The sequence below is a fragment of the Lagopus leucura genome, unplaced genomic scaffold (assembly GCF_019238085.1).
Source record: "Lagopus leucura isolate 7727_CA_CO unplaced genomic scaffold, USGS_WTPT01 Super-Scaffold_100159, whole genome shotgun sequence".
NCBI classification, from domain to species: domain Eukaryota; kingdom Metazoa; phylum Chordata; class Aves; order Galliformes; family Phasianidae; genus Lagopus; species Lagopus leucura.
The window spans coordinates 29,644,744-29,670,126 of NW_024962335.1; the positions used below are offsets into that span (position 1 = coordinate 29,644,744).

Below are 25,383 nucleotides of genomic sequence, written 5' to 3' on the forward strand. Positions count from 1 at the left end.
CCAATGCTCTGCTCTCCAGACATCAGCTGTGGGGAAATGTTTAAAGCGCACTGCAGCATCGTATTCCCGGAGTTTGTACGTAAACACTTTCTAAAAGCATGAGTGGGAGTGTGTAGCTCTTTCAGAGCAGACCGGATGGTTCTCTCACTTGACATCTCCTCTACTTGAAACAACATCACTTTGTTGAATTTTGTGGCTTTTTATGTGGAACAACATTAGCTCATCCAAGTCTGTGGTTTATTTGAAAATGAAATTCCGGTAAGCTTTTGTACCATCTGGCTATGTCCAATTGAATCAGGTTTAGCAAGAAGCCAGTGCGCACGTGTGCACAAACACATATACACCAGAAACATCATCATTACCACAGTCAGTAATCACAGGAAGTTTGACGTTGTCGGGCAAGGGGGAAGGAAAATCAGTGCCTGAATCGTGTGTGCTTTCTGTGGGGCTTGGCTTCTTCCAGCAGAGGGCATTTTGCAAGCCTTCCCCCTGCTCCTCTTCTACCCCTTTCTAACTGTGGCAAGGTGTTTGGCATGAGCTTCCAAGTGGATCCAGATGTAAATCAAACACAGCTGAGTGAGCTGCCAGGCAGTGCGTCGCACCAAATTTACAACTGCTATCAAGTTATCACACTGATTTCAAAGGAGCTACCCTGATTTATGCTGACCAACAAGCTGACTGGGACTGAAGTGTACAGGAGAGGTGAGGGACCAAGGTACTGGTGCTGCTTGCTCCTTGCAATAGCTGAGGTGTTTCATTATATGGGAACAGTCCTGGATTCTTGCTTCTGTTAGCCAGGCAAGAAAGGGGAAACAGCAAATTCTTGACATCTTGGCCAGTGCCATAGCACTCTCTGTCTTCTCATCCTCCTACAGTTGGGCACATGTGAGAGAAACTGTGGCCACCACCCAGGTAAATAGGAGGCCATCAGGAATTTATCTGTCCTCTGAACCCATGCAAGAGTTCTGCCCAGATGTCTTTCCCAGGGATTCCGTAACTTACATGCTCACAGACTGCTACTGATTGCGCAGGATGGTGAGGGCAAAGAAAAGCCAGTGGCAGGAAAAATGAGGTGGTCTTCAGGACATGTAGGACAACTTCCTAAGAAAGCCAAATGCCAAATCTGTAGGGGCCTCTAGGCAGGCTTCCACTGACTACAGCAGGCATAGGGCCCCCTCACATTCACCTCTGTAAATTAGGGGATGGAGGGTAGGCGGGGGAGAAATGACTAAATAGAAACACAGAATCATAGAATTGTTTGAGTTGAAAGGATCCCTTAAAGGCCATCTAGTCCAACTCCCCTGCAATGAACAGGGACCCCTATAGCAAGATCAGATTGTACAGAGCCCCATCCAGCCTGACCTTGAATGTCTCCAAGGGCAGGGATCCACCACCTCTCCAGGCAACCTGTTCCACTGCCTTACCACTCTTACTGTAAAAAACTTGTTCCTTATATACCTTATTAAATACATGTCTTGGTTTAAAAAACCTTGAAATAGACATCTGTTTTTAGCAACAAACAATAGAAATCCAGTGGGTGAGCTCTGACAGTGAGCTGGCACCACTGAAACACTCCTGAGCCATGCACGTTGAGGACACTGCTCCCTCCAAGGGACCGTCCCCAGCAGCAGCTTCAGTTTGGGATTGAGGTCCATAATTACATAAGCAAGCTTTTGATGAAAATCAGGTTTGACATCTCCACTCAGGATGCAGTGTTGTTTTTCAACCTTGCATCGCATGCACGGAAAACTTGTGCAGGTATACCTGGAGGTGTTTTTGCCTGTGCTGGACAGAGAGACCAGGCCACTGACACCATCCTGTCCCCTGTGCAACCTACAGCTGCTCGTGAGTAGGAATTTGGTTTACTTGCAAAGGTGTCTTAGGCTCCTGGTGGGACAAATAAAACAAAACCAGTGGCAGCAGCAAGGGTTTTTAATGGAAGAAAGGTTTCTGAAAGGTGGCCTCAGTGTAGCGTTGCAGCAGCTGGTCTGTGGACAGAAAGCTGTGAGACACTCCAGCTCTAATTCTTTTTTCACAAGGTCGCTTTTTTAAAAAATAAATACATATATATAGATTTGCCTCCAGCATATGCTGTACTAGCGTAGCAGCTCTTCAAGCACTGTGTTTTCCAGTGTATGTGTGAGTGACAGCACTGAAAAGCAGCAGCTGTTACATAAAGGAGCCCGATGCTTCCTTGGCAGTTGCAATGGCATCACTGGCCTCCTCTGCCACACTGGCCATCGGAGGCTGTCACCTCTGGGGCAGAGGCTGCTGCATCAGAGCATCACTGGGAACTCACTTGCACTGCTGTCCTATGACAAAGCCAGGAGGTAAAATGAATAACCAGCTCAAAATAGGAATTTGCGCTGTATAATGGTTATTTTGCTTGCAAGGTCTATAAGGATTAAGAGCAGCCATGGCTTTGTAATGATCTAGTTGAGTTTTAATGAGTAGCTTAATTGTTTTATTTAGCAGGGGGATGCCCAATGAATTATTATGAAGCCAGATTTGGTACTTGATTTCCTTTAATTTTAAGATGTAAAAGTCTGATTTGTACTGCCTCTAAATTTGCTGTATCTCAGCATGGAAATGCTCCTGAATAATTTAGGCTTTCTTTAAGGAGGCCAGCAATGTACCCTGAAAAGATTAATATTCAACAGACGTCCATCATCTAAGTAAACACATTTTTTTCTAAAAGTGTATTCAGTTTTCATAAATTCCACTAATGGATCAGAAACCTTCCTGGCTGATGTTCACAAGGTTTGTCTCTTTGCCTTTGTTTGTTTATTCATCAAGATGACTTCACCTGCATAAGGCTTAGACAAGTTTGACCCCTTGAAAGGAAATGAGTGGACGTTCTTTGAACAGGACTGAAAGAAAATAAGAAAGTACTCGGAGCCACCTGGACAAAAGCCATCACAGGGCACAGTCTGCTCAGTGTCAGCTTGGCATGTGAACAGGACAGGGGTGGGATCACACCACAGGACATCGGCAGCTTGATTCCTGTGTTCCTGTGCTCTGGTTGGCTCATGGTCCATGGCCACTGCCAGGCCACGCATTTCACATACTTGGGCTCTTCTCTAAAAGTTGTGATGGGACAGTCGGACACTAGGAATCCTGTATTTCCATTTCGACAATGAAATATGCTGAAATGTATGATAGAGCCAAAGTCTGCTGAGCTTTAGGCTCAGGCACCAGCAAGAGAAAACAGATACACCTACATCTGATAAATCTATAACAAAACTAATGTGGAGTCATAAAAACACATGGTTTACCTGCAACAAAGCTGATACTAGACTAGATTATAAAACAAGCATCAGCTTTGAAGTTGTTGACTCTACCCATAAACAAAACTGTCTGGTTGGAAGCAACCAGAGCAAACTATAAGTAAGCAAAACCCAGCCTGAGCTATGAATGTTGGAGGAAATCCTAGTTTCCCCAGTCTGAGGCAGTTTGGACCCTCTGGGCGGGTGACAACTGTCACAGTGTTTTGAGCTCAGAACTCAACTTTCTGTAGGTCTGGGTGCATTTGGGTATCTGCTTGTGGATCACACAACTTTGGAGCTTGTAGCAGGCCTGGCAAAGGATGAATTTTGGACAATGAAGTCGTGGACACAGATACAAAGACACAGTGGGAAAGAATTCTGCTCTCAAAAACTTTTTCTAAAAGTAAATGCCCAATACTTAGACTATTACAAAAAACTGCAGAGGCTGGAAGGAATGAGTGACTTATTAGAAAATGGCCTAGCCTCACAAGGAATCACCGGGTAAGTGGTTCTGGTATAAATGATGATGCTCAGCACTTCTTGGAGAAGAAGCCAAGTCTCCTTAATTTTGGGCTGACCCCAGAGTGTCTTCAGTCTTGGTGTCCAGCAATTGGATTTCCTAGGACAGTACTTGAGGATGCAGCACTTGTTTTGAGTACCAGAATTATTTCCATAGCAGCAGTAGCTAACACTCTACCTCGTCTTCCCCTTAGAAATTCCCCTCTTGGGGAGTGTGACAGAGGTTGGGCTGCATGGACATTAGGAAGGGCCTGAAATAAGGGGCAGTGGGCAATGGCCAGTCCCCGGATCAGAGGGATCCGCAAAGCCCCAAACAGTATGCAGTACTGGGAGAATGCTTTCTTTCATTGGGATATAAAGCTGGCTGCAAGAAAAAAGAATTTGGATCAAACTGTTTTTGAGAGTTTCATTTTCTATTCCCTGGCTAATGAGCATGAACATCGATGTTTCCACAGCTGTGGGCAGGCAGAAAGGTGCAGTACACTGCTGCTGAAACACACATTTCCATATTCTCTGTCACAACTGGAAATAGTGCCTTCGTGTTGTTTCCAAATAACCAACATTAGAGGGTAATTTGAGTGCCTTATTATCACTGAAGGAAAGAGCCTATATAAATAGCCACACTTCACAGAAGTGCTCCAGCAGAGACACATCGCTCCCAATGGCACATGGCCTCTGGGATGCAAAGGCACCTTGCTCCCACCACACTGGTGCCAGCTCCTATGGGGCTCTGCTCCTGCTCCAGCTCCAGGATGCACAAGCCCAGTGGGGGCCCAGCTCCCCTCAGGCCCTCAGCGTGGCAGAATTGGGAAAGAACTGCAGGTTTCTGCAGGGACATGGTGGCCAAGACCACACCTTGGTGTGCCATTGTGCCCCTCAGCTGTGGGACACAACAACTGCAGGTGTTTTTCAGCCTGTGTCCCTCCACCTGGCAGACCCATACAATACAAACCTGCAAAAAGCACCTGAGCATGTATAGGTCCTGAGCTATGCTGTTCTTTGTGGCTGTGGGTATGAGGGGTGAGGAATTCTCCATAAACAGAGTTTTAACAAAAGAAGAGCGTTTTGGAAACCAAGACTTGGTATTTCATTGAAATGCTGTGTCTTGCAGGAAGGATATAAGCACGGCCATAAAAAGAGATGCCAGTGTCTAGTCCTTTCATTTAAAATTGCAGTTGGTAAGACTATTTATTGCAGTAAATAGCCAAGGAAGCATCTTCAATCAAGTGACGGCACATTCCCATACTGTAATTAAATTTGAAGCTCAATTACTATTCTATAAGTCAACAGTGCAGACAAGATTATTACAGGAAAATCCCCAGAGATTTCAAGGCTGAGAGGTAGAAGAGTGCTCACGTTGAGCCTTTATTGCCATGCCATAAATCTGAACATAGAAGGGCCGGGTCCTGTACTCATGGTTGCAACCTATGGGGTACTCCCACACCGAGGTCAACTGGGCATTAAGTTACCACAGGTCCTTCAAGCTGTCCCCATTCTGGTGGAAAGTGACTGCTTCAAGGTGAGAGCTTTTCACCCTCTGTCCCTTACTTCCCACACCCTGAGCAAGGCAGCCATGAAGAGCCTGATGCAGGTAATTTTATAACCCCCTTGGTGGCAGTAGACAGACTTGACGCCAAACAAGCTGGTACTGCAGGAATAATGACTGCTCACACACAAAAAAAACTACTCTTCTTTGGTATAATGCCAGCTCTTCAGTCATATGGACACAATTCAGATCGTATAGATGTGAGTTTACACTCTGAAGTTCTTTTTCCCTTTAAGTGGTGGCTGCTGCAGCATGGTGGTACTGGGCATCACCTCCAGGCATGAGGGCTGAGCCCAGGCCCCATTGTCTGCCCGCACTTATGTGTATATATAATTGTATTCTTTATTATGGACTTGGCACTGGTGAGGCTGCACGTCAAGTTCTATGTTCAGAATTGGGCCCCTCACTACAAGAAAGACATCAAGGCCCTGGAGTATATCCAGAGAAGGGAAATGGAACTGGTGAAGGGTCTCGAGCACAAATCTTATGGGGAGTGGCTGAGGGAGCTGGATTGTTGAGTCTGGAGAAAGCTGAGGGGAGACCTTATTGCTCCCTACAACTCTCTGCAAGGAGGTAGTGGCTACGTGGGAATTGGCTTCTTCTCCCACATAACTCATGATAAGACTAGAGGGGAAGGCCTCAAGCTGTACCAGAGGAGGTTCAGGTTGGATATTTGGAAAGATTTCTTCTCAGGAGTGATCAGTGCTGCCCAGGGAGCTGGTGGAGTCACCATGCCTGAAGGTGTTCAAGAGATGTGTGTGGCACTGAGGGACACAGTCAGTGGGCATGGTGGAGATGAGTCAATGGTTGGACTGGATGATCTTAGAATCCTGATTATTCTATGATTCTATGATTTCTGCTGTCTGCCTGAAAAGAGGATTCTTTGGATCCTAACGAAATCAAAGGGTTTTCTTAAAAAAAGAATATATGTGTATCCTTATTCAGACAGCTTGATGTTCAGTGCCCTGTTTCATAAGTTTGAAATATAAGAGATTATTATTTAGAGGGAGTCGTGCAGTGGTATGTCTCCATGCTGTGAAGGAGCTGAGGAGCCAGAGCAGCCTGGTTGGACAGTCTGCAGCCCTCCATGCTCACTGCTCTCACTGCAGGCGAAGGCGAATCAGCTCCTCTCTGAAAACTCAAAAAGGCATCTTCAAAAAAGTAAATTCCTTCGGTTTGCAGATGGTCACCTGCCCTGATGGTCCTTCTTCCCTGTGCCAGGGGCAAGCCCTGTGCTGCAGCTGGGCTGCAGTGTGCGATGCACAGCCTGCTTGTCATGGGGCCTGGGCCATGGCCCCCAGCCTCTTTGAAGGGCAGGGACAGGCTGCAGGGGTTTGCATGAGCTTCAGATGGGGACATGCTTGCTTCCCTCCAGCCTCTGTCTGGCTTTTGAATAGCTTGTATAATAAGTTATAAATGACAATTAAAACATAAAACGAAGAGGGAACCAGATGGCTCCAGGCAACATTTAAAAATACCAAGACTATTTCTAAACACAGATCACCAGATCCACAACAGCCCTGGGCAGACTTATCTGACAGCCTGGCTGAAAGGACATGTGTGGTCTCAGTCCCTTCTCAGAAGATGCTGTTAAAATGCCATTTGCTGGCAGATGCAGGAGTAACTTGGGCTGCCCCAGGACACAGCTGGTGGCTCTTCTCTTGAAGGCGGCTGCCAAGGGTGGTTTGCTGAGAAGTGGTGAGGGCAGGTTTGACAGATGGCCCTGTGGCACCACGAGGAAGATGAACTGCTGTGCTAGATGCTGGGCCATGTGGTGTCCTGACTTCCCAGCCATCTTTTGCTAGGGATGTGGCTGCTTCACCACGGGTGTTATGGCCACGAACTCCTACCACCAGCAGGGAAAGCACTTTGTTCCCTTCCCTTCCATCTTCGCTGACGTAACTTCTGTCTCCAAAACATTTGGCCAGACTGGAAAAATTGCAGGAAACACATACAAGACCCAGTCACATGACAGAAGGAAAAGCACAGCTGAGGACCTCAGGCTGAGGGAGGGCCACAGGACTGTGTTCCCCTCTCCTGGAGAGCAGGGAACAAGCAGGGAAAAGGGGAACATCTTCACTTAACCAAAGCCAGCAGCTGAACCCACGTTCGATCTCAGCGAGCACCAGCCAAGCTCCATCCTGCTTCCTGCTTCCTGCTCACAGGAAGGCATCCCAGCAGGTTAGCTGCCTTTCCAGCGCTGTGCCCCATCTCTTGGGGAAAAAACTCTGTGGCATGGCATGCAGGTAGATGCACACAGTGACCACTTTCTGATTACTAGTTACATTTTTTTCCACATTAAAAAAAAAAAAAAAAAAGAAAAAAAAAAAAAAAAAGAAATTAAAATTTGTTTTTCTTTTTTTTTTTTCTGCTCTTGTACATGCCTCCACCTCTTTCCAGCTGAGCCCGGAAGCAGAAGTATCACGTTACGATGCGAGAAGCGAGCTTTGTGGTATTTCCATCCCATCCAGAGCCAGGAAACACAGACAATTTTGCAAGACAGCTTGTACTCAGTAAATTTCCAGCTCAGTTTATATTTCTGTATTTATTTGGATTTGTGCTAACCATGTAAAAGAGCACTCATCCCAAGTGAGGTGCTGTGGGCAAACTTCTGAAAAAACAGACTTTGTAGACCAAGGGCCCTGTGCAACAGCCCTTTCATTGGACTGGAAGGTGCTGGACACATCCTGTCATTTGGAAAGACAACTGAGATTTACAAGAGGCCCATCACCTTCTGATAACTTCAGCTTTTGACGATAACTGTAGCAGCCTCCTCATAATGCCCACCAGTCCAACCACCATTCCTGACAACATTTTCCTGTACCCTTGGGACCTTCCCTTGAATTCTCATTCCTTTCCTTTTCTTCCCTGCATGATGTTATACCTGAAGTACAGCACAGTACAGCTCTCCCAGCATCTCTCCACCCCCCCACAGAGCAGCTGGGGACCCAGGCAGATGTTTGTGTTGGCATAGGAAGGGCAGGATGGCTCCAGGGACCGTGCTCTCCTCTCCTGACTCCTTCTCCTTTAACAGCAAAGTCCTGCCACAGGCACAAAAATCTGCATCTCCCACGGGACGGCAGTGCTCACAGCACCAGCTGCACTGCTTGTTTAGGTCTGCAGCCAGCCCGCCCTTGTTTCTGCGTGCCAGTGTTCCCAAATACCCTCAAACAGCGTTGTGTGTGTGCAAACCACACACGATCACACACAACGCATACACCCTCCCTTTTAAAACAGAGAGATGAAGGCTTGGAAGTGCTTTTGGAGGCACCATGAATTCTGCTGTCTTTATCAAATTAGGGTGAACACTTCAAAGCCAGAAAAGCCACTGACATAGCTCCCTGGTGGGCTGCAAATGGGCCAGAGCCACCCTCATAAGCTAGCAGAAGCTGACCTGAAAAAATACAAGCTCTCAGCCGTCTGCCAGCATCCAAGACTGACCAAGGACTGAAAATGTTTTTGAGCTTTGTTGCAAAATTGCCCTGTGCTGGGCTGAAAACGTGGCTCCCAGACATCCCATGCTATAACACTGGTGCAGCAGGGAAGGGAGGGCAGCAAATGCACCCTTACAGCAGTAGGGAGAGGGCAAATGTTTCTTACAGAGGATTGCAAAATGCAGGTTGCCATGTCACAGTTGAAGGCCACTGCACTGAGTTATGATGAGGTGACATAGAGTCCATGGTTCACATGGCAGCTTGGTATCACGCAGAACACAGCCCATGCAGCGCACTGCAAACTCTGGGGGCCAGAAGGGAGGATTTTATAGAGGGATTTGGAGCCTTCATGCTGTAGCTAACCCCAAAACCACTACTCCCACCTGAATGAATTCACAGGCTTTTGAATGGGAGTGGTGGCGGCAGTAGGCCTGTCGTGACAATGTCCTCATCCCTCACTACCACAAGCCACAGCTGGACTGAGGCTGAGCTGGATTTGGGCAATGGATCTGATCTGGCTCCCAGTGGTGGCACACATTTTGCCCATCGATGAGGTTAAAAGTTGGAGCAAAACGCAATCATCTCTTTGGATCACCCACAGTTGGTGAAGTGATGGGTGAGCTGGCCAAAGCTTGTGCAATAATTTGCCACAATAAGTTCTGTTAAAAAAATAGCACTTGTACCAAATTAAATAACGTGCTAGTTGACAATCTTCAACATTTAAATGGAGTCATTAAAGTAGTAAGGACAGACACTGCCAGCTCAGCTGCTCTCCCACAGGCTGAGGTTCGTGGCATGGCTTCCAGCCCTGCTAGCATGTGCAGGATGTGCCCAGGTCTCACCCTCAGCACAGTAGCACAAGGGCACGGTGCAGACATGATGAGATAAAGGTGGGAGACGAGGGGTAAGACACTGTGCAAAAAATAAAATAAAATAAAATAAAAATAGAGGTAACAAACTGCTGTCTGTTTGCAGCAACAGAAATGCTTTAAAATAGCCAGGTTCTAAAGGCTATTTGTCTTGTGCCTCGCGACTTCCTGCTTCACACTAAAAAGTAGAGCATATAAATAGAGCAGGCAAGTGTGAACTGATGATAGCAATACACGTTGCATTTTAAATTCCTGGAGGTCGGATTCCTTTTTTGGCACTTCAGGCCTGTTTGGGACAATTTTTGTGCAAATAGGGACAGTTCAGTCCGAGCGTCTCCAAACAGGAGCCATGCTGCCGACTGGACCGGTGGGCATCCTGGGACAGCAGCAAGGTTAGCAGACTGAAATCTCAGTTTTCTCAGCTTAAAAATAAACTTGGCAGCCATCCCCAGAAAACAAGCAGGCTCATTCCAAAGCAAACATCCTTGCCTGCAGATGCTTTTGTCACAACAGCAGTGACTGTGGAAGCTAATGAGCCTGATTTGCTCTTGGGGCACACCGGTGTGCACCCACTGAGCTGCATGCTGCTGCTGAGGGAGCCGCCTGCTCCCTGCAACGCCTTCTGAACCTGAAAGGTGCCGAAAAACAGAAGCCTCAGCCATCAGTTCTGAGATTTGTGTGTGAAATGGCTGCCACTTCGGCAGAGGTGCTTAATTCTAGGCTGGGGGCTTTTCATTTGGTATGTCTGTAATCTTAGGTTGAAAGCAGTCTGTATGAAAGTGCATTTTCTCTCAGGACATCCTTTTTGCAGAGTGATCTGAGAAGCCTTGCAATAAACAAGCTCCTTCAATTTAACATTACAGTCATAGCATAGAATGCTAAAGAAAGTTGCTTCCATTCAAAAACTTAGCAGGTTGGGATAATGAGTGCACAGAAATGCTCTGTTTAATGGGATTTCCCTCATTAGCAGCCTTTTTTTTTTTTTTTCACTAAGACTTGTTCCCTTACTAATAAATATTGACTGTAATAAACATCATTGGAAGAATAATGCTTCTGTGTTGTATATATTCTTCTATGCCAGGTTTGTAGGGCACTTCCTCTTTTTGCAAGACCACGGGTTTCCTCAGCCCAAGGTGCCAGGGTTCAGAGGCAATGGCCTTTGGCTGTTTGCCTTCCTTGCTCGTTCCATCTAGAAGAGCAGGGAAACCCCCCAGTCTCTCTCTCAACATCCTATTGGAAGCAGTTACACTGAAAACATGAGAAAAACTCCCACCAAACCACCAAAGTATCACACTCGCACAAGACCTGCCCTAGCAGAAGTCACATAGAGCCTTTAAGCCTTTAACCTTGCACTGCCCTTCATTACTTGAGGTCTGGATTTCCAAAATCAGTGGTTGGAATTGGCAGGACAGTGAGTAACAACACTGATGGGCTTCTTAGCACCATCAGAACCCTGTCCTGAAGGGACGATGGCTGCTGGGACAGCCTACACAAGGTGCACAGGAGGTGCCCGTCATGGTGCTGTCGGATGATGGCCCCTTGGGATTGCCCTCATCAGGGGCACGAGGACATGGCCTTACCCTGGCCCTGCTGGGGCTCAAAACCTCACTGTGCTATCTGCTCAAGCCAGGCCTGAGTGGGCAGACAGAGCTTCCCTGTGAGCCAAGACCATGTGCAGCAGGGTACTCTGAGGTGTTTAGCATGTCAGTGGCACTTGCATCCATCACTGTGACTGCCACCAAGCTGCCTCCTAGGGACTGAGCAAAAAGCACTCAGCAAATCACACACCTATCTGCCACAAGGCCTTTGGCAGTCCATCCCCTTCACCTGAATGGAATAAGCTATGCCTGAAGTAAAATAAATCCTCACTTGCATTGCTGGACTGGGACTCACCACCCAAGACTGAACTGCTGTCACTCAACTTGTCACTCAGAAAAAACTGATGCATACAGAGGACACATTTATTGCCACAACTTGGTCTCCTGTGCAGGCCCTGGGTTTCCTAGAAGTCCTTGATTCATGGGATCATAGTTATAGAATCACAGAATGAGTTTGGTTGGAAGGGACCTTAAAGCCCCCTCAGTTCCAACCCCCTGCTACGGGCAGAGTGGCCACCCACCAGATCAGGCTGCCCAGGGCCTCATCCGACCTCCAAATTCAGCAACAACACTTTCTCCACATCTTTGCACCAAGAAGAAGTGAGGCAAACATATGTAAAATGACACATGTTTTATTAAAAGTTACATTCAGCATCAATGGACACGTTTACTTAAGATTTTAACTGTCAAGGAGCTTACAATTATAAATCCCTCTAAGGCATTAAAAGCTCTTAGATGTTTTAACTTCTTTGCAATCATTTCATATAAATAGGATATGCAAGTGATGATGCTTGCCTAAGAGGATACCCCTGCTGCACTAAACAAAGATATACATATAAATATATGTATAAAACAATGAATTTTTCCCTTGTTACAAACTCTCTGATGGAGGGCATTTCACAATCCTTAAGGCTTGAGCTCTGACCCTGCAACTGCTATTCATGAAGAAGCCTCCTGCTTAGGTACAGGTTGCTCACATGGATGAGAGCTGCAGGACAGGCATAAGCTTTGGCAGAATCAGCAAGAACATCAAGATGCTCAGTGAAATATATTTACCATCTGTGCAAGCACCATCACTTGCATCACTTAGAGAGGTCTCTCTCTGAAGCTACAAAGAGAGGACAGGCACTGTGGCAAAGGCTAATTGGCATCTATTAGTTTCTAGTTTTTGAAGGGTTTGCTCCTCCTCAGGCTCTGGAACTGGGGGATGTTGGTCACAGTGTAGGGCAGAGCATTGCTCATATGCCACTGCAGGCATGAGCTCAGGGCACAGGCGTGTTGAGTTGCAGCTCAAACAGCACAAACCTCCTGTGATGCACAGTGCTTCAGCTGCTTTTTTGAGCATAAAAAGCAAAAGTGTCAACCGCGTCAACCGCCAAACCCCAGTAAGTAGCAAATAATTTATCTTTGTTCCAATCAACCATGCTCTACACCTACAACATCGGCACATGTGTGTGGGGATGAAGAAGATGACTCTTGAAACAGGCTGTGGCAAACAGATGAACTGCACAAACTAATTTGAATCAATACGGCTGCCGGGTCTGATTCTCCACAACCTCACCACTGAGTTGACGTTTGTGCACAACTCCTTTGGCTTGGTGCTTTACAATAGACCCAGTCAGAGAGGCCGGCCTGGCCTTACTTTACACGGGAGTTGGTTACTGCACAGCATGTGGCTGATGCAAGCTCCCAGAATAAAGTCACTGTAAGCCGCTCAGTGCTGGACTTGCTACATGGAGCCCATCCCCACAGACAGACAGACAGCCTCACTGAGGGGTTTCAGCAGCACAGCCCAGCTGCAGCAGAAGCAAGGCCTCAGTCACACGAAGGCACACTCCACAATTTACTCCTAAAAGATCACAGTTGTCCACTGAAGACAACTGCACTTCTGTATTCTGTGAGCTGTGAGCTCTCCTCTTGCACAGATGGTTGGGAAGCACCAAGGTGACAGAGGAGCTGTCAAGGATTTAAGTTTCTCACTCTCCACTTTTTCTGCCCCGGTCCCGGTTATGGTAACCACCACCTCATCTCAGAACATGTGGGCACAGTGCTGGCTGGGTCATGGGTTCTGTGACCCAACAGAAGCCAGAGTGAAATGTGCTGGCAGTACAAGGGTCAGACCCTAGAGTACATTATTTTTATCCCATTCACCTCACGGACACAAAAAAAGAGAAAGGTTCCAAGAACAGGCTTGGATTTCGGATGAAGGGAGGGAAATGCTCCTCCCTTCCTTTTATTCTGGGTCTGCTGGTTTGAATTGTGTCTTAATAACAAGACAGTATTTTTTCAGGGAGATATTAACAGTATTTCCACCCTTGATTAAAACGCCTTCTGTAACAAAATGGAAATATTACAGGGGGAAATTACTGCAAAAAATATTTTAGTTTATAAAGTGACTCCACTTTAATGGAGACATTTTCCAATGCAACCAAGGACAGCTAGGGATCCAAAAGCCTCTGAAGATGAAGGTGAACTGGGACCACAGCTCCCATTTGTGCTCTGAAAATCTTCATCTAAAAGCCTGCTGGGCTCTGTGGATACTCAGTAACTTCTCTTCTAAAAACACCTCAGGAAATTGAGAATACATCAGAGACCTGTACAGACAGTTCAGCTGCTGCCCTTCCTAGAGCCTAGCTCTGGAAGAGAGCTCCTCCAGCATCACTGCTGTGCCCCATCCAATCCTGTGCTCCTGTGGCAGCACTGCTGTGCCCCACCACCTGTGCTTGTCCTGCAAGCCCCTTCAGCAAGGAAGGGCTGACAGAGGGAGGTTAAGCCCATGCTCCTTTGCTTGGAAGAACACTGGCAGAATACGGCGCTGATTTACAAAGGCCATCTCTCGCTGATGGTGTGCTTGCGAAAGGTAACGATACCACTGCAGCTCCATGTAGAAAGGCATTTTTAAGCTTCAAAAAATAAAAATAAAAAATACACACATGCACACTTCAAACTACAGATCTCATGTTTTTCCTGAATCCTCCATTGGAATTTGAATTTTAAGCACAGTTTAACTCCTCGGTATGTGAAGTCTCATGGCCACATTAATCGAGAACATGTGAATCCAGGAGAAAGAAATCACTTCCAGTTACGTTGTCAGTGTTATGTGCATAGCATTCCCATAGCTGTAGATCCATTGTGCTCCATGTTATAAATAAGAAATTGCATGGTGACAGCTAAAATTCAAAAGCGTTAATGTTTCTCTTTGCAACTTTTTTTCTCTTTTTTCTTCCTTTTTTGTTCCAGTCTTTTGAGGCTTCTCCCCTTTCCCTCCTCGTAGAAGTCACCTGAAGCAACAATATTGCTTACCCAACTGACATACTTACTGTAATTAAAAAATAGTAGGCACCAAGCAAAAATGACTAATGTTGCTATCTGACAAGTAAGACAAGGAGTGGCTTCTATTGATTCTGAACCAGGCTGTATTGCATTTGTGCTAATACACATTTCTCCTGCCTTGATTTTGTTGGTGCTTTAAGGAGAAAGCTGAAGGCAGCACAAAGGACGCAGCCGAGCACTGCCCTGATTCCCTCGCAGGCAGCAGCTGCTGCTAAAGCCACTGAATTGCAGAGCACAAATGCAGCGAGTTGGGCCCCCTGAATGAATACAAACGGACTGCCTTGTATCACTTGCGTTCTAGGTCCCTTTCAATCATGAAAAACAGCTACAAATTGTTCCCAGAGCTAAACCACTTAACATCTTGGCACTTGGTTGTTTTTAACTTCGTAACAATAGGCACTGTTCACTCCTCTCAATCTCAGTTTTTTATTCGGTAATAAAGCAGGAATACTGATGAAAGGCCAGTCACGGCTTCTCCCCATGGTATCAGGGTGGTGGCATGTGATGATTCACATGGGGTGTGTTTGATCCAAGAAAGCCCAGCCTCTGCTTATTCTTCCTTTGTTCTGTCATCTAAGGTGGAAAGGCAGAGAGAGACGAGATTTATTTTTTGCTTTTTACTATTATTTAGCAGTCACAGAACAAGATACATATAAGCAAAACAACAGGGAGTGGAATTCTATTCTTCAGCATTAAAAATTACAAGTAAGAGATGCCTTTGAAGTGGGAAATCTGTCTCCCACAAACTATGGGCATTTGATTCTCATTTGTGCATGATTCTTCTCCAGTGGCAGGTTTTACAGTGCATCCTTTGCTCTGCTATCGTGTTGTGCAGCCCCGCAGAGGGTCAGCATCTGCACCTGGTGCTGCACAATGACAGAATTAAAGGGTGGTCCCAGCCCCAAAGAACTTAAATTCGAGCCAGGAGAGGGCAAGGTCAGTCAGGGGGAGATGAAAAACCATCCGGGGCAGTGTAGATAATTGCAGTAAGCAATGGGAGCAGCACATCCAGCCTAAACCTCTGTCAAGTTTTTCACAGGAAGAAGGAGTTTTAAGGAAGGATGTGGAGGGGGATGACAGGATAATGGCTGATACCACTGGAAGGGCATTCCATACAGAAAAGAGAACGCTGTCTTTTAAGACTGTAATGCACAAACAGAAGGTGATGGGCATCTTAGGTTACAAGGGAGCTGAGCTGGTCTTGTGGTCCTGAAGTGAGGAGGAGGTGAGGCAGAAGCAGGGCTGGGAGAGAGGCGGTACCAGGTGCCCATAGCCAAGGGAGAGGAGCTGAGAGGCACAAGGTGACACAGGCAGAGCGACAGGCTGGGGCAATTGTTTTCAGCACAGTGCTGCTGGTATTCTCAGTGAGGGAAACTCCTGCGTGTCAGATTGAGAAAGCTTTTCTGCTGACTCCCAGGAGTAGGCAGCTGTGTCTGATGCTGCCTCGGCCCTGCTGTGCCTGCCTGTGCAAAGACCACCTCTGTCCTCACACACCCACAGGGGGATTTCATAACTCACTCCCCTTACCCCTTCTTTGCCTCTGCTAACAAGATACAATTTCATTGCAAACCCCTATCACTGCATCTACTCAGAAAGCTTACTGGGAGAAAGATGAAACCTTTATCAGACAAAAGTCTCTTTTGTTACAGTGTCCTGACCGTGACCCAAGGGGAGTGAGTGTGCCCCCTGCACATGTTCAGGTTGCAGCCAGGGTAGTGCACCCACCTGCTCCTTCAGCTCAGCCAGCTGGCTGGAGAGCTGCTTCACAAGGCTCATGGTTGACTCCAGCCTCTCCTGCAGGTTCCTGATTTCGTTTTGCTCACTGTCGCCTTCATTGCTGACCAGAGACATGGCTCTCATCCGAGGGAACCAGTCCAAATTCTTCTCCTACACAGGTATCAGAAAAACAGCAATGTTAGTAGGGGGTTTCTGTAATGCTACTATTTGAGACCAGAGAATGTAGACTCAGGAACTTCTCAGTAGATGACACACTGTGAGCTTTACAGTCATTGCAGGGAGCAGACATTTTACACAGGCCTTTCTCTGTCCATGCAGAAAGCATCAAGTGAAAAATCCTGGTTTCCCACAGCTGCTCCTGTCCCATCTGCAGCCCTGGTATGAAGAGACACACAAAGGAGGCCTCTCTGGGATCTCGCCATGCTCCTAGGCTTTGCTTTGAAGCACTCACAGGGACACACTCCCTGCTGTCCCCTCAGCTGTCAGGCCCCTGCCTGTTTCACTGTCCCGGAAGGAGTACCAGCAAATCGACAGGTAGACAAGGCAAGCCACAGCCCTTGCCAGGCTGGCCTGCAGCATTCCTGCTGCAGTAGTAATGATCTCGGGGCCAGTTCAGCTGCCCACAGTGGAAGATTTGGGATCCCAGGAATGGCTTGGGCTTCAGCATGCTTTCAGACTGCGTATCTCAGCATAACCCCACGGCGAAGGGCTGACTGGCGAAGGACTGGGCACTGCAAGGATATTCATGTTCTCAGGCTATGAATCTGGCTGCAGATAGCTGATACAAATTGGGAATGTGGTGCGGCAGCATGAGGCTCAATCTCCTCCCTTACCCAGGGGCACAGATATTTGTGTGTAACCTATAACAGGCCGGAGGGTGCGAGACTGGGAGGAGTGCCAACCATGTGGCAAGCAATGCGATTTGCCCTAATGAGACAAAGGAAGTAGGTCCTGCATCCAGCGATGCATGACATCAACACACCTCTGCCTTCCACCCTGGGGGAGTTGGAGGATGTGGTTAATCATACATACGGTGTTTTGCAACAGGCCTCCACAGACATGTGCCCTTGATAACTTTAAAACAGAAGCAGCGTGAGCTGGAGCGTGTTTCTTCCAGTCCCCTGCATGACTGAGTGCACTTCCAGTAAGTTTTCAGATGACACCGAGTTTGGAGGAAGTGTTGATATGCTTGAGGGTAGCAACGCCCTACAGAGGGATCTGGATAAGCTGGACTGATGGGCTGAGGCCAACTGCATGAGCTTCAAGAAGACCAAGTGCAAGGTCCTACACTTCAGTCACAACAACCTCATGCATCCCTGCAGGCTTGGGGCAGAGTGGCTGGAAAGCTGCACAGAGGAAAACGATCTGAGGGTGTTAGTTGACCACTGGCTGACCAAGAGTCAGCAGTGTGCCCAAGTGGACAAAAAGGCCAATGGCATCCTGGCTTATATCAGAAATAGTGCAGTTTGCAGGATTAGGGAAGTGATTTTCCCTCTGTACTTGGCACTGGTGAAGCTGCATCTTGATTTCCACATTCGATTTTGGGCTGCTCCCTACGAGACATAGAGGACCTGAAGCATGTCCAGAGAAGGGCAATGAAGCTGGTGAGGGGTCTGGAGCACAAATCTTATGGGGAGTGGCTGAGAGAGCTGGGATTGTTGAGTCTGGAGGCTCAGGGGAGACCTTTCACTCTGTACACTCTCTGAAGGGAGGCTGCGGTAAAGTGGGGGTTGGTCTCTTCTCCCAGGTGACTCATGATAGGATGAGAGATAATGGCCTCAAGTTACGTCAGGAGAGGTTTGGGAGATGGCATTGTCGAGTCTGGAGGTGGCTGGGGGAGACCTTATTGCTCCCTATAACTCTCTGAAAGGAGACAGTGCAACATGGAGATCAGCCTCTTCTCCTGCATAACTTGTAATAGCACTAGAGGAGAAGGCCTCAAGCTGCACCAGGGAAGGTTCAGGTTGGATATTTGGAAAAATTTCTTCTCAGGAAGGATGGTCAAGGATTGGAACAGGCTGCCCAAGGAGATGGTGGTGTCACCATCCCTCGAGGCGCTCAAGAAATGTGGCACGAGATGTGGCACTGAGAGATGTGGTTTAGTTTAGTGGGTCTGGTGGTGGTGGGTTGATGACCGGACTTCATGATCCTAAAGGTCTTTTCCAACCTTAATGCTTCTATGATTCTATGATGGATGGCTCTGAACAAACATCACCATTTCCCTCCATCTCCCGAAAACAGGAGTACTTTCTGGAATTCCATCTACAAGACAACAGCTGTGCTACTTATGTTGTCTGGACTTAGTACCTGGTACAGTCTCAGTTGCATCACCCATACTGCTGTCTCAGAGTTTGCCTTCCAGCTTCTTTGTTTGCAGACAAAAATACAGAAGTCAGAGCTGGTTCTGCATTATTTGTAGCTGAGCATCCAGTGGCGGCCTTATGTGAGCAGATCCACATGGGCTGGCTTGTGTCTACGAGTTTATGAGCCTGTGAATACAATTTTATTGTGCTTCCAGAGGGAGATGACTACTTTCAGTTATGTCATGCTCTACCCTGACCATCAGGCCCTCTGACAGGAACATGTTTTGAAACCACCAAGCTAACTCAGAAAGCTGCCATGAGACTGGAAGCACATATGGTGTTTATATTTTTCCATTACTTGGGTTAGCCCTATCCCCTGCTACCCTGTACAAGACTAAATGCAAAGCCACAAGAGTGCTGGGTTGTTTCCTTCTTTTTAACTCAACACTTCTAATGAGTTTGTGTCCTACTGTGCAACCTCGGGTGCTGTCACTGCAATGACAGGATGCCCAGGGAAGGAGCCGGTGTGCCCTTTGCTGTGTTCTGCAGCCCACAGCTCGGTCAGCCGTGCGCACTGGCGGAATGAAGCCTTTCCTCTCTGCCCACTTCTTCGAGCCTCGTGATCTCATTATGACAATTTACTGTGGTTACGCATGATGCCATTTTCAATGGGTCATAACTCATTCAAATCAAAACCTGTTTTCACCAGCTCTGCTGGTGGAGATCACGTGCCCCCTCCCTGCTGGATATCCCCACAGACACATGCAGCTGTAGGCTCCAATTTCAGCTGCAACCAGGTACGCTTACAAGACCTGCATTCATTTTCCACAAGCACGCTCTGCTATTTATTTTAAATTTATTTTGGCTAGGATCTAGCAGAGCATTTATCACGTGCCTAGTGCTAAGCACAGGTGTAGTCATCTATACTAAGCTTAGTTTGTGCACAGCACTTCTCTGGCTCAATGCTTTTTTTTTTTTCTCTTTTTGCTTGCAAAATGTTTGCCATTATAGTCACAGAAAGTGAATTCAAAGGAGCTACAGTGAACAGAGCTGCAGTTGTATCCCAATATTTCCTGGAAAGCTCTGCTGTCTGCACCCATCACAGCTTCTCTTGCTTGACACACCTGGATGTACCCGCCTCAAGGACACGTTGCCACAGGAGCCAACTGAGGGCTGGGAGCACCTCTTGGAAAGGCTCACTGCAATTCTGAAGCTTCCAACGCCAGGCTGCAGAGGGAAAGCAATCTGAGACTCCATCACTGCGGTTCTCATGTTTGCTGAGCACTGCTGCCAGGACTGTGAAATGCACTTTGCTAGTTTTGTTTTCCATCTGCCACTCCCTCATTTCTCCAGGACGTGAGGCAGAGACTGCCAGCTGCCTGGGAAGGGCTTTGCAGGTTGACCCTCCACTGCACTGAGGCATCCGGAGCAACACAACACGCACCCATGTGGCTGCCAGGCAGTCCAGTGCAGTGCAGTCGGCCTGCCCCAAGGCTCCCACTGTCAGCTGCTGCCCCCTCCTCTGAACAAGGTTAAACCTTCTGGTGAGAGAGGTGACCAGAAGTAGGTGAGGAGAGGGACAAGGCACACAGCACCTCACTGCTGTCATGCAACGCACAGCTATTTGGCTGGGACAGCTCTGCACCATGTGCCAGCACATCTTGGCCACCACAACCCCAGAGTCACAGAGCTCTGTCACTCTCACATCTACATGTACCCAGCTCTGCTTCCCAGCACTGCTGTGATAATCAGTCCCAAGGAAGAAACCTGGCTGTGGTTACATAACAGACCCAGAGGATCCAGGCATTATTTTGTCAGAAGGTTGTAGAGGATCAAGCAAGGGCTTAAGCCAAGTTCTAAGAGAAGTTGATGGGACTGCTTGGGTAGAAGATCTCATCAGAAGAAGCAACTGACTTTTACAACCAGGTCAAACAGCTGACTGCAAGGCTCTCATTTGGTAGTGCCGAGTGCTATGATGGATACTGGCAGGACTTTACTTCTTGGTTCTTGACAGCATGCACATAAAGAAACCCAGTCCAACTGTGTGATTATGTCACACAAAATGCCAGCCAACCTGTCTTTAAGTTAAAAATATTTATCTGGCCTTCATCAATAGTCCCACTGTAACATACGTGCTATTTATATTCCCTTGTTGAATGGCATGCATTTGCCAGTCAATACCATCTTTTTTCTCCCCAAGTATTATGAACTGCAAAACTCTAATAATATTAAAGGGCAGCATGAAAATGAGCTCCGCTGCACAGCACTGTTTGCTGAGTCTGTACCTCAAGCAATTTGCAATTGCCTCTGGGGACGAAACCTTTCGATCACAAACCTGTGAGGTTCCACAAGACAAATCAGAAAAGGTTCTTCTGCAGAATGTTTTAGTGAACTGGAAGTGTTCACGGGGGGACAGGCACTCTGTGACTGCTCAGCTGCAGGAAAGCTATTTTTACTTCAAGGTAATTGCTTGCCAATTAACTTGAGGTAGTTAACATGTTTGTACAACACCAAACATTTGTTCTGGGACTTAAAACGTTTATGGGCTCAGCCCAAGGTTCACCTTGACCAGCTCACACACGTTAAAGCTGCAATGTGCCTCGGCCATGCTGCAGGTGCTGCTTCCCTGGCCGTGGGGATGGGACCTGGGAGTGTGTCACCTGCCATGTCTTAGCCATTCTTCTTAGAAACCCAGCTGCATTCCCAGGGTTTAGGCAGACATTTTGAGCCAACAACCTACATGAATGAAGCGGGCTGTTGGTAGGAAGCAAGGCAAACCTCTGCCAGCAGCTGTCACAGCCTATAAGCAGCAACCAGGTTAGCGCAAGGTGACATAGCTCAAGCAACAAACGAACACGCAGAGGTTGAGCTATGTGGATGCAGCACTCTAAAACAAAGCAGACACGAAACGAATGGCTAAAACGTACAGAAACCTTTCTGAACAGCTGGGGCTGAGTGTGGTGTGTTGTTACTGTTACTTCATTCTTGCATCAGACAGCAGCTATCCTCAGCCCAACCGCAGCAGCCCACCTACGGATCACAGGACCTACTCGCTGCAGCCTCTCTCCTCCTGCATGATGTGCGCCACGCAGAATTCATATTTAAGCATACGTCTGTGTCTAGGGCAGAGAGTCAGCCAGACAGGAAGGCTGCAGGGACAGAAGGGAGCCGCAGCCTCCTCTCTGCCAGCTCAGCTGGACGGAAAAAAATAAAAGGGCAGGTGGGGCTAGCCAAAAGGCTGAGGGCCAAAGAGACTGCACACGAGCAGAGCAGACATTTCATGCAGTGATCCAGCATGCTCACTCCCGCCTGCCTCCCTGGCAGCAAATCCCACTGGCAGGACCCCAGCAGCAGCGAGGCCCGGGAGGGCACACGCTTCCCTGTGAGGTCCCTTGAATGTGCACAGTGCCAGGTGCCGATGGCAGGGCACACGCTGAGCAGTTGCAGGGCTTAGGGGATTTGCTCCTTGCATTTGCTGAGAAACCTCAGAGCTTTCTGCTCAGAGAGGAATGCTCAGAACGAGAGTCCGCGTTTGCCTCTAAGCGACTTTCTCCCTTCTTCATGCAGGCTGTCCAGGGCAGGGCAGAGCTGAGGGCTGAGTACTCCCTTCAGTCAATCCTTCCCATTTTTCTCTGATAGCTCTGTCTGAGCTTGGAGGGAGGAAAGAGTGAAAAAAATTGTTTGGAGTTTCTGTACTTTGTAAAAAGTCTTTCCTGAGCCGTCCCTGTCCTGTTGGCATGGCCAACTGGCTTCAATTGAACTCTCACGCTGAGCTGAATCCATGTCTTCAGAGTAATTGGCAGGGGATGCTCCTTCAGGAGGTGCCGGTTTCACAGGCAGCAGAGAGATGGATCAGCTGCAACCAGCGGGAGAGGCTGGGCTGAGCCTTTTAAAAAACAGATTACTAGATAACAATGAGAGAAAATAGGTCAAAGAGTAGGACAAGGGGGATGAGGTAGAAGAGCAAAGGCAGCCTAATGCAGACTTTTTGCCAGTGCCATCCCCACAGGCTCAGTCAGAGGCCACGCTGCTGCCAGCTATACAGAGCTTTCATTTCCTTAGCAGGCACTGCCCAGTGTGGCGACGCTCAGCCCTTTCTACGCCGTGACCCATTGTTGCAACATGAAAACAAGCAGTTTGGGGACTTCCCTCCCACCTACTCAAAAAGGAGAGGAGCTATGACTGCTTGGTGACCTCCCAGCTGCCCCCGCCTTCCCCAGCCCACCACTCCCATGTCCGGCACAAGCCACTCACTCCTTGGTGACTCAGTGCTGGCGTGTGCTGGATAGGAACTGTGATGGCAGCCTGGAAAAGCCTCCTACAGCTTTAGAGAGATGAGAAGTGCGTTTGGGGGTGGTAAGGCCCAATTTGGGGACATCCAAGGCAGCCACTGCTCGTCACTCAGTAGCCTCCATGTCCAGTGAGTGCCACCACTCAGCCCCTCCGACTCTGCTGTGCCCTAAGACTTATGTTTCCATGTGAATACTAATAAACTGCAGATGTTATTGCTCATGTCCTTTCAGGTACAAGAACCAGCAGGGCCATTCACTCCTCTTTCCTGAGCCAGCACCTTGAAAAAATACTCTAGCTCCAGGTACAGAGAGGTCTATTTACTAAAAAATGATTCTGCGTGTCTGAGGTGTAAATAAGTCCATCCATTTCTTTCCTAGATTAGCTGCCCATGTAAGCAGAGAGCGATCGGTCCAAGCTACCTTCTGAAAGCTGTTTTTTCTCTGCCTGGGGATGCAGTCTGGTCATAAAAGTCTGCATCGATGTAGCTCCTATAGCTACCTTAAAAAAGGGATTTTGAAGATTTAAACTATCTTGTGCTTTAGATGACATGGGGCAATAACCACTTTGTGATTTAATCACAGACAATAATAATTTGGTTCAGTGCATGATTCAGCTAATCCACAATTTGATAAACGTTCATCCCAAACTACAAATCCAAATAGCTTTCTGCAAATCCTGTTTGACACTTTAATGTTAAGACTGTATTTGATAAGCAATCTGTGCTGCACAAGAATATAGGGCGGGAAATTAGGAATTGTTATGCAGCCATATGCAACCGCAACAGTAATTCAAGGAAAATAAAAATAAACCTTGGCAATTACGGATAAATCTTTATGCAACGAGAAAATTAATATATCTGACTGGGCCTATACTTGATTGATATATTCTACAACTTCCACAGTGCATTGGAAAATACAGAAATCTGTTTCCCACTAAAAGAAGGTTGAAAATGTAACATAGCCTCACAGTCTGCTTTAGCAGCACCATTGGTGCATTTAGTTTCATTTTAATTTGACTAAATGTTTTTGAGGGCTGCAACAGAATCTATCACCTTAATTCTGCATAACCGTGAGCTCTGATATCTAGGCCAGTCACTCATGAATATCTTGCAGCGCTTCATTATTGGTGTTCCAGTTCGTGAAATCCCCCAAAAAGCTGTGGGGAGGAATGATAATCAATCTCAAACCTCTAGTGCTGTGTGTGGCGGTTTTGGCACTTAGCTTGAGAGTCTAAAAGAGGACCTTGCTTTTCCAGGGAAGAGCCGCCCAGAGTTCCTGCTTGGAGAACACACAGGTCTGCCATTTAGCTCCAAGAGATGAAAGCAATCACAAAAATATGTTTTCACAGTTCAGCCCATAAGTTTGACTGGGATCTAGAACCACTTCTGTGGGCAAGCCCATAGGTAAGTGCTAAGCACAAGAAGCAGCAGTGTGCTCTTAGTGTGAAAAAGGCAAAGCGCACCCCAGGCTGCATTAGCCAGAGTGCAGCCAGCACACAGAGGGAAGCAATTCTTGTCCTCCCTCTGGCACGCGTAAGGTTCTATCTGGAGCGCCATGTCTGACAGACACTGACAAACTGGAGCAAGTGAAAGGCCTTTGGTTTAGGTAGGTGCTGGATCACCATGCAAATGGACACGGCTCTGAGCGATCTGCTTCATCTGGGCTTGCTCTGAGCAGGGGTTGAACTGGGGGGGTCTCTGGAGGTGGCTCCCAGCTTGACTTATTCTGCAGTCTCATGCTGTGATATGCACAGTGACTATTTTCCTGCCTTAAGGGAGGAGGGCCTCAGCTTCTACCTCAGCCCAGCACCGCTCTCTGAAGCTTCACTGCCTTCCCATGCTTTCCTCTACCCGTGGCAATTGTCCATTTCTCAGCTGTTGCTTTCTGATGCTGCCTCAGTCATTCTCTGCCACCTTATCTCTATCGTAACTCTGAGAATTGATATTCTCCTCTGCAAATCCTCAGGAATCCCAGCACTACCGTCACAAGCTAAGATTTCGTACTTTATACTTGTGCCCTTAAAATAGATATAATTACAGATTTGTGCAAAATATGAATTTACTTTTCCACATTCCTATGTTTTCATGTTGTTAGTGGTTACGGGACAAGCTTTAGGAAGAACACTTCAGATTATTCATTTAAAATAATTAAGTTATTTCTGATATAATCCCTGGATCTTGTGCATAAAGAAACAACATCTGGTACAGAGATTAGAAAATAAATGTTCTTGGCTTTTTTTTTCCTTTTGTTAAACAGATGTTGTTGATACAAAACACAGAGCTGTAAATCATAGCTTGCATGTGGACACAGACTGTCACTACTGAGCAGAAATTTACTGTGGCTAGATAGAGATTTGAAACAGCAATGAATCACTGGCTTGCTAACTTTATTCACGTGGATATGGTTTCAATATTCTGACATTAAGTGCACATGTCCTTAAAAAAAGAACCTTTTAATGGCAGCATGAGAGGCTCTGTTTTAGTTCC

At 47.2% G+C, this 25,383-nt stretch overlaps 1 protein-coding gene across 3 annotated transcripts in view; it reads right to left on the bottom strand.

Moving 5' to 3' along the window:
• Positions 1-11,848: 11,848 nt before the first annotated feature.
• ITPR2 (inositol 1,4,5-trisphosphate receptor type 2) overlaps positions 11,849-25,383 on the bottom strand; it is a 266,121-nt gene continuing 252,586 nt past the window's right edge. For all 3 annotated transcript variants that reach the window (XM_042889533.1, XM_042889531.1, XM_042889534.1), the window contains 2 exons: positions 16,291-16,452; positions 11,849-15,138 (listed from right to left, as the gene is read on the bottom strand). In XM_042889533.1, the coding sequence (XP_042745467.1) occupies positions 15,052-15,138; positions 16,291-16,452 (249 nt within the window). In that variant the 3' untranslated portion in view covers positions 11,849-15,051. The remainder of the gene's footprint in view (positions 15,139-16,290; positions 16,453-25,383) is intronic.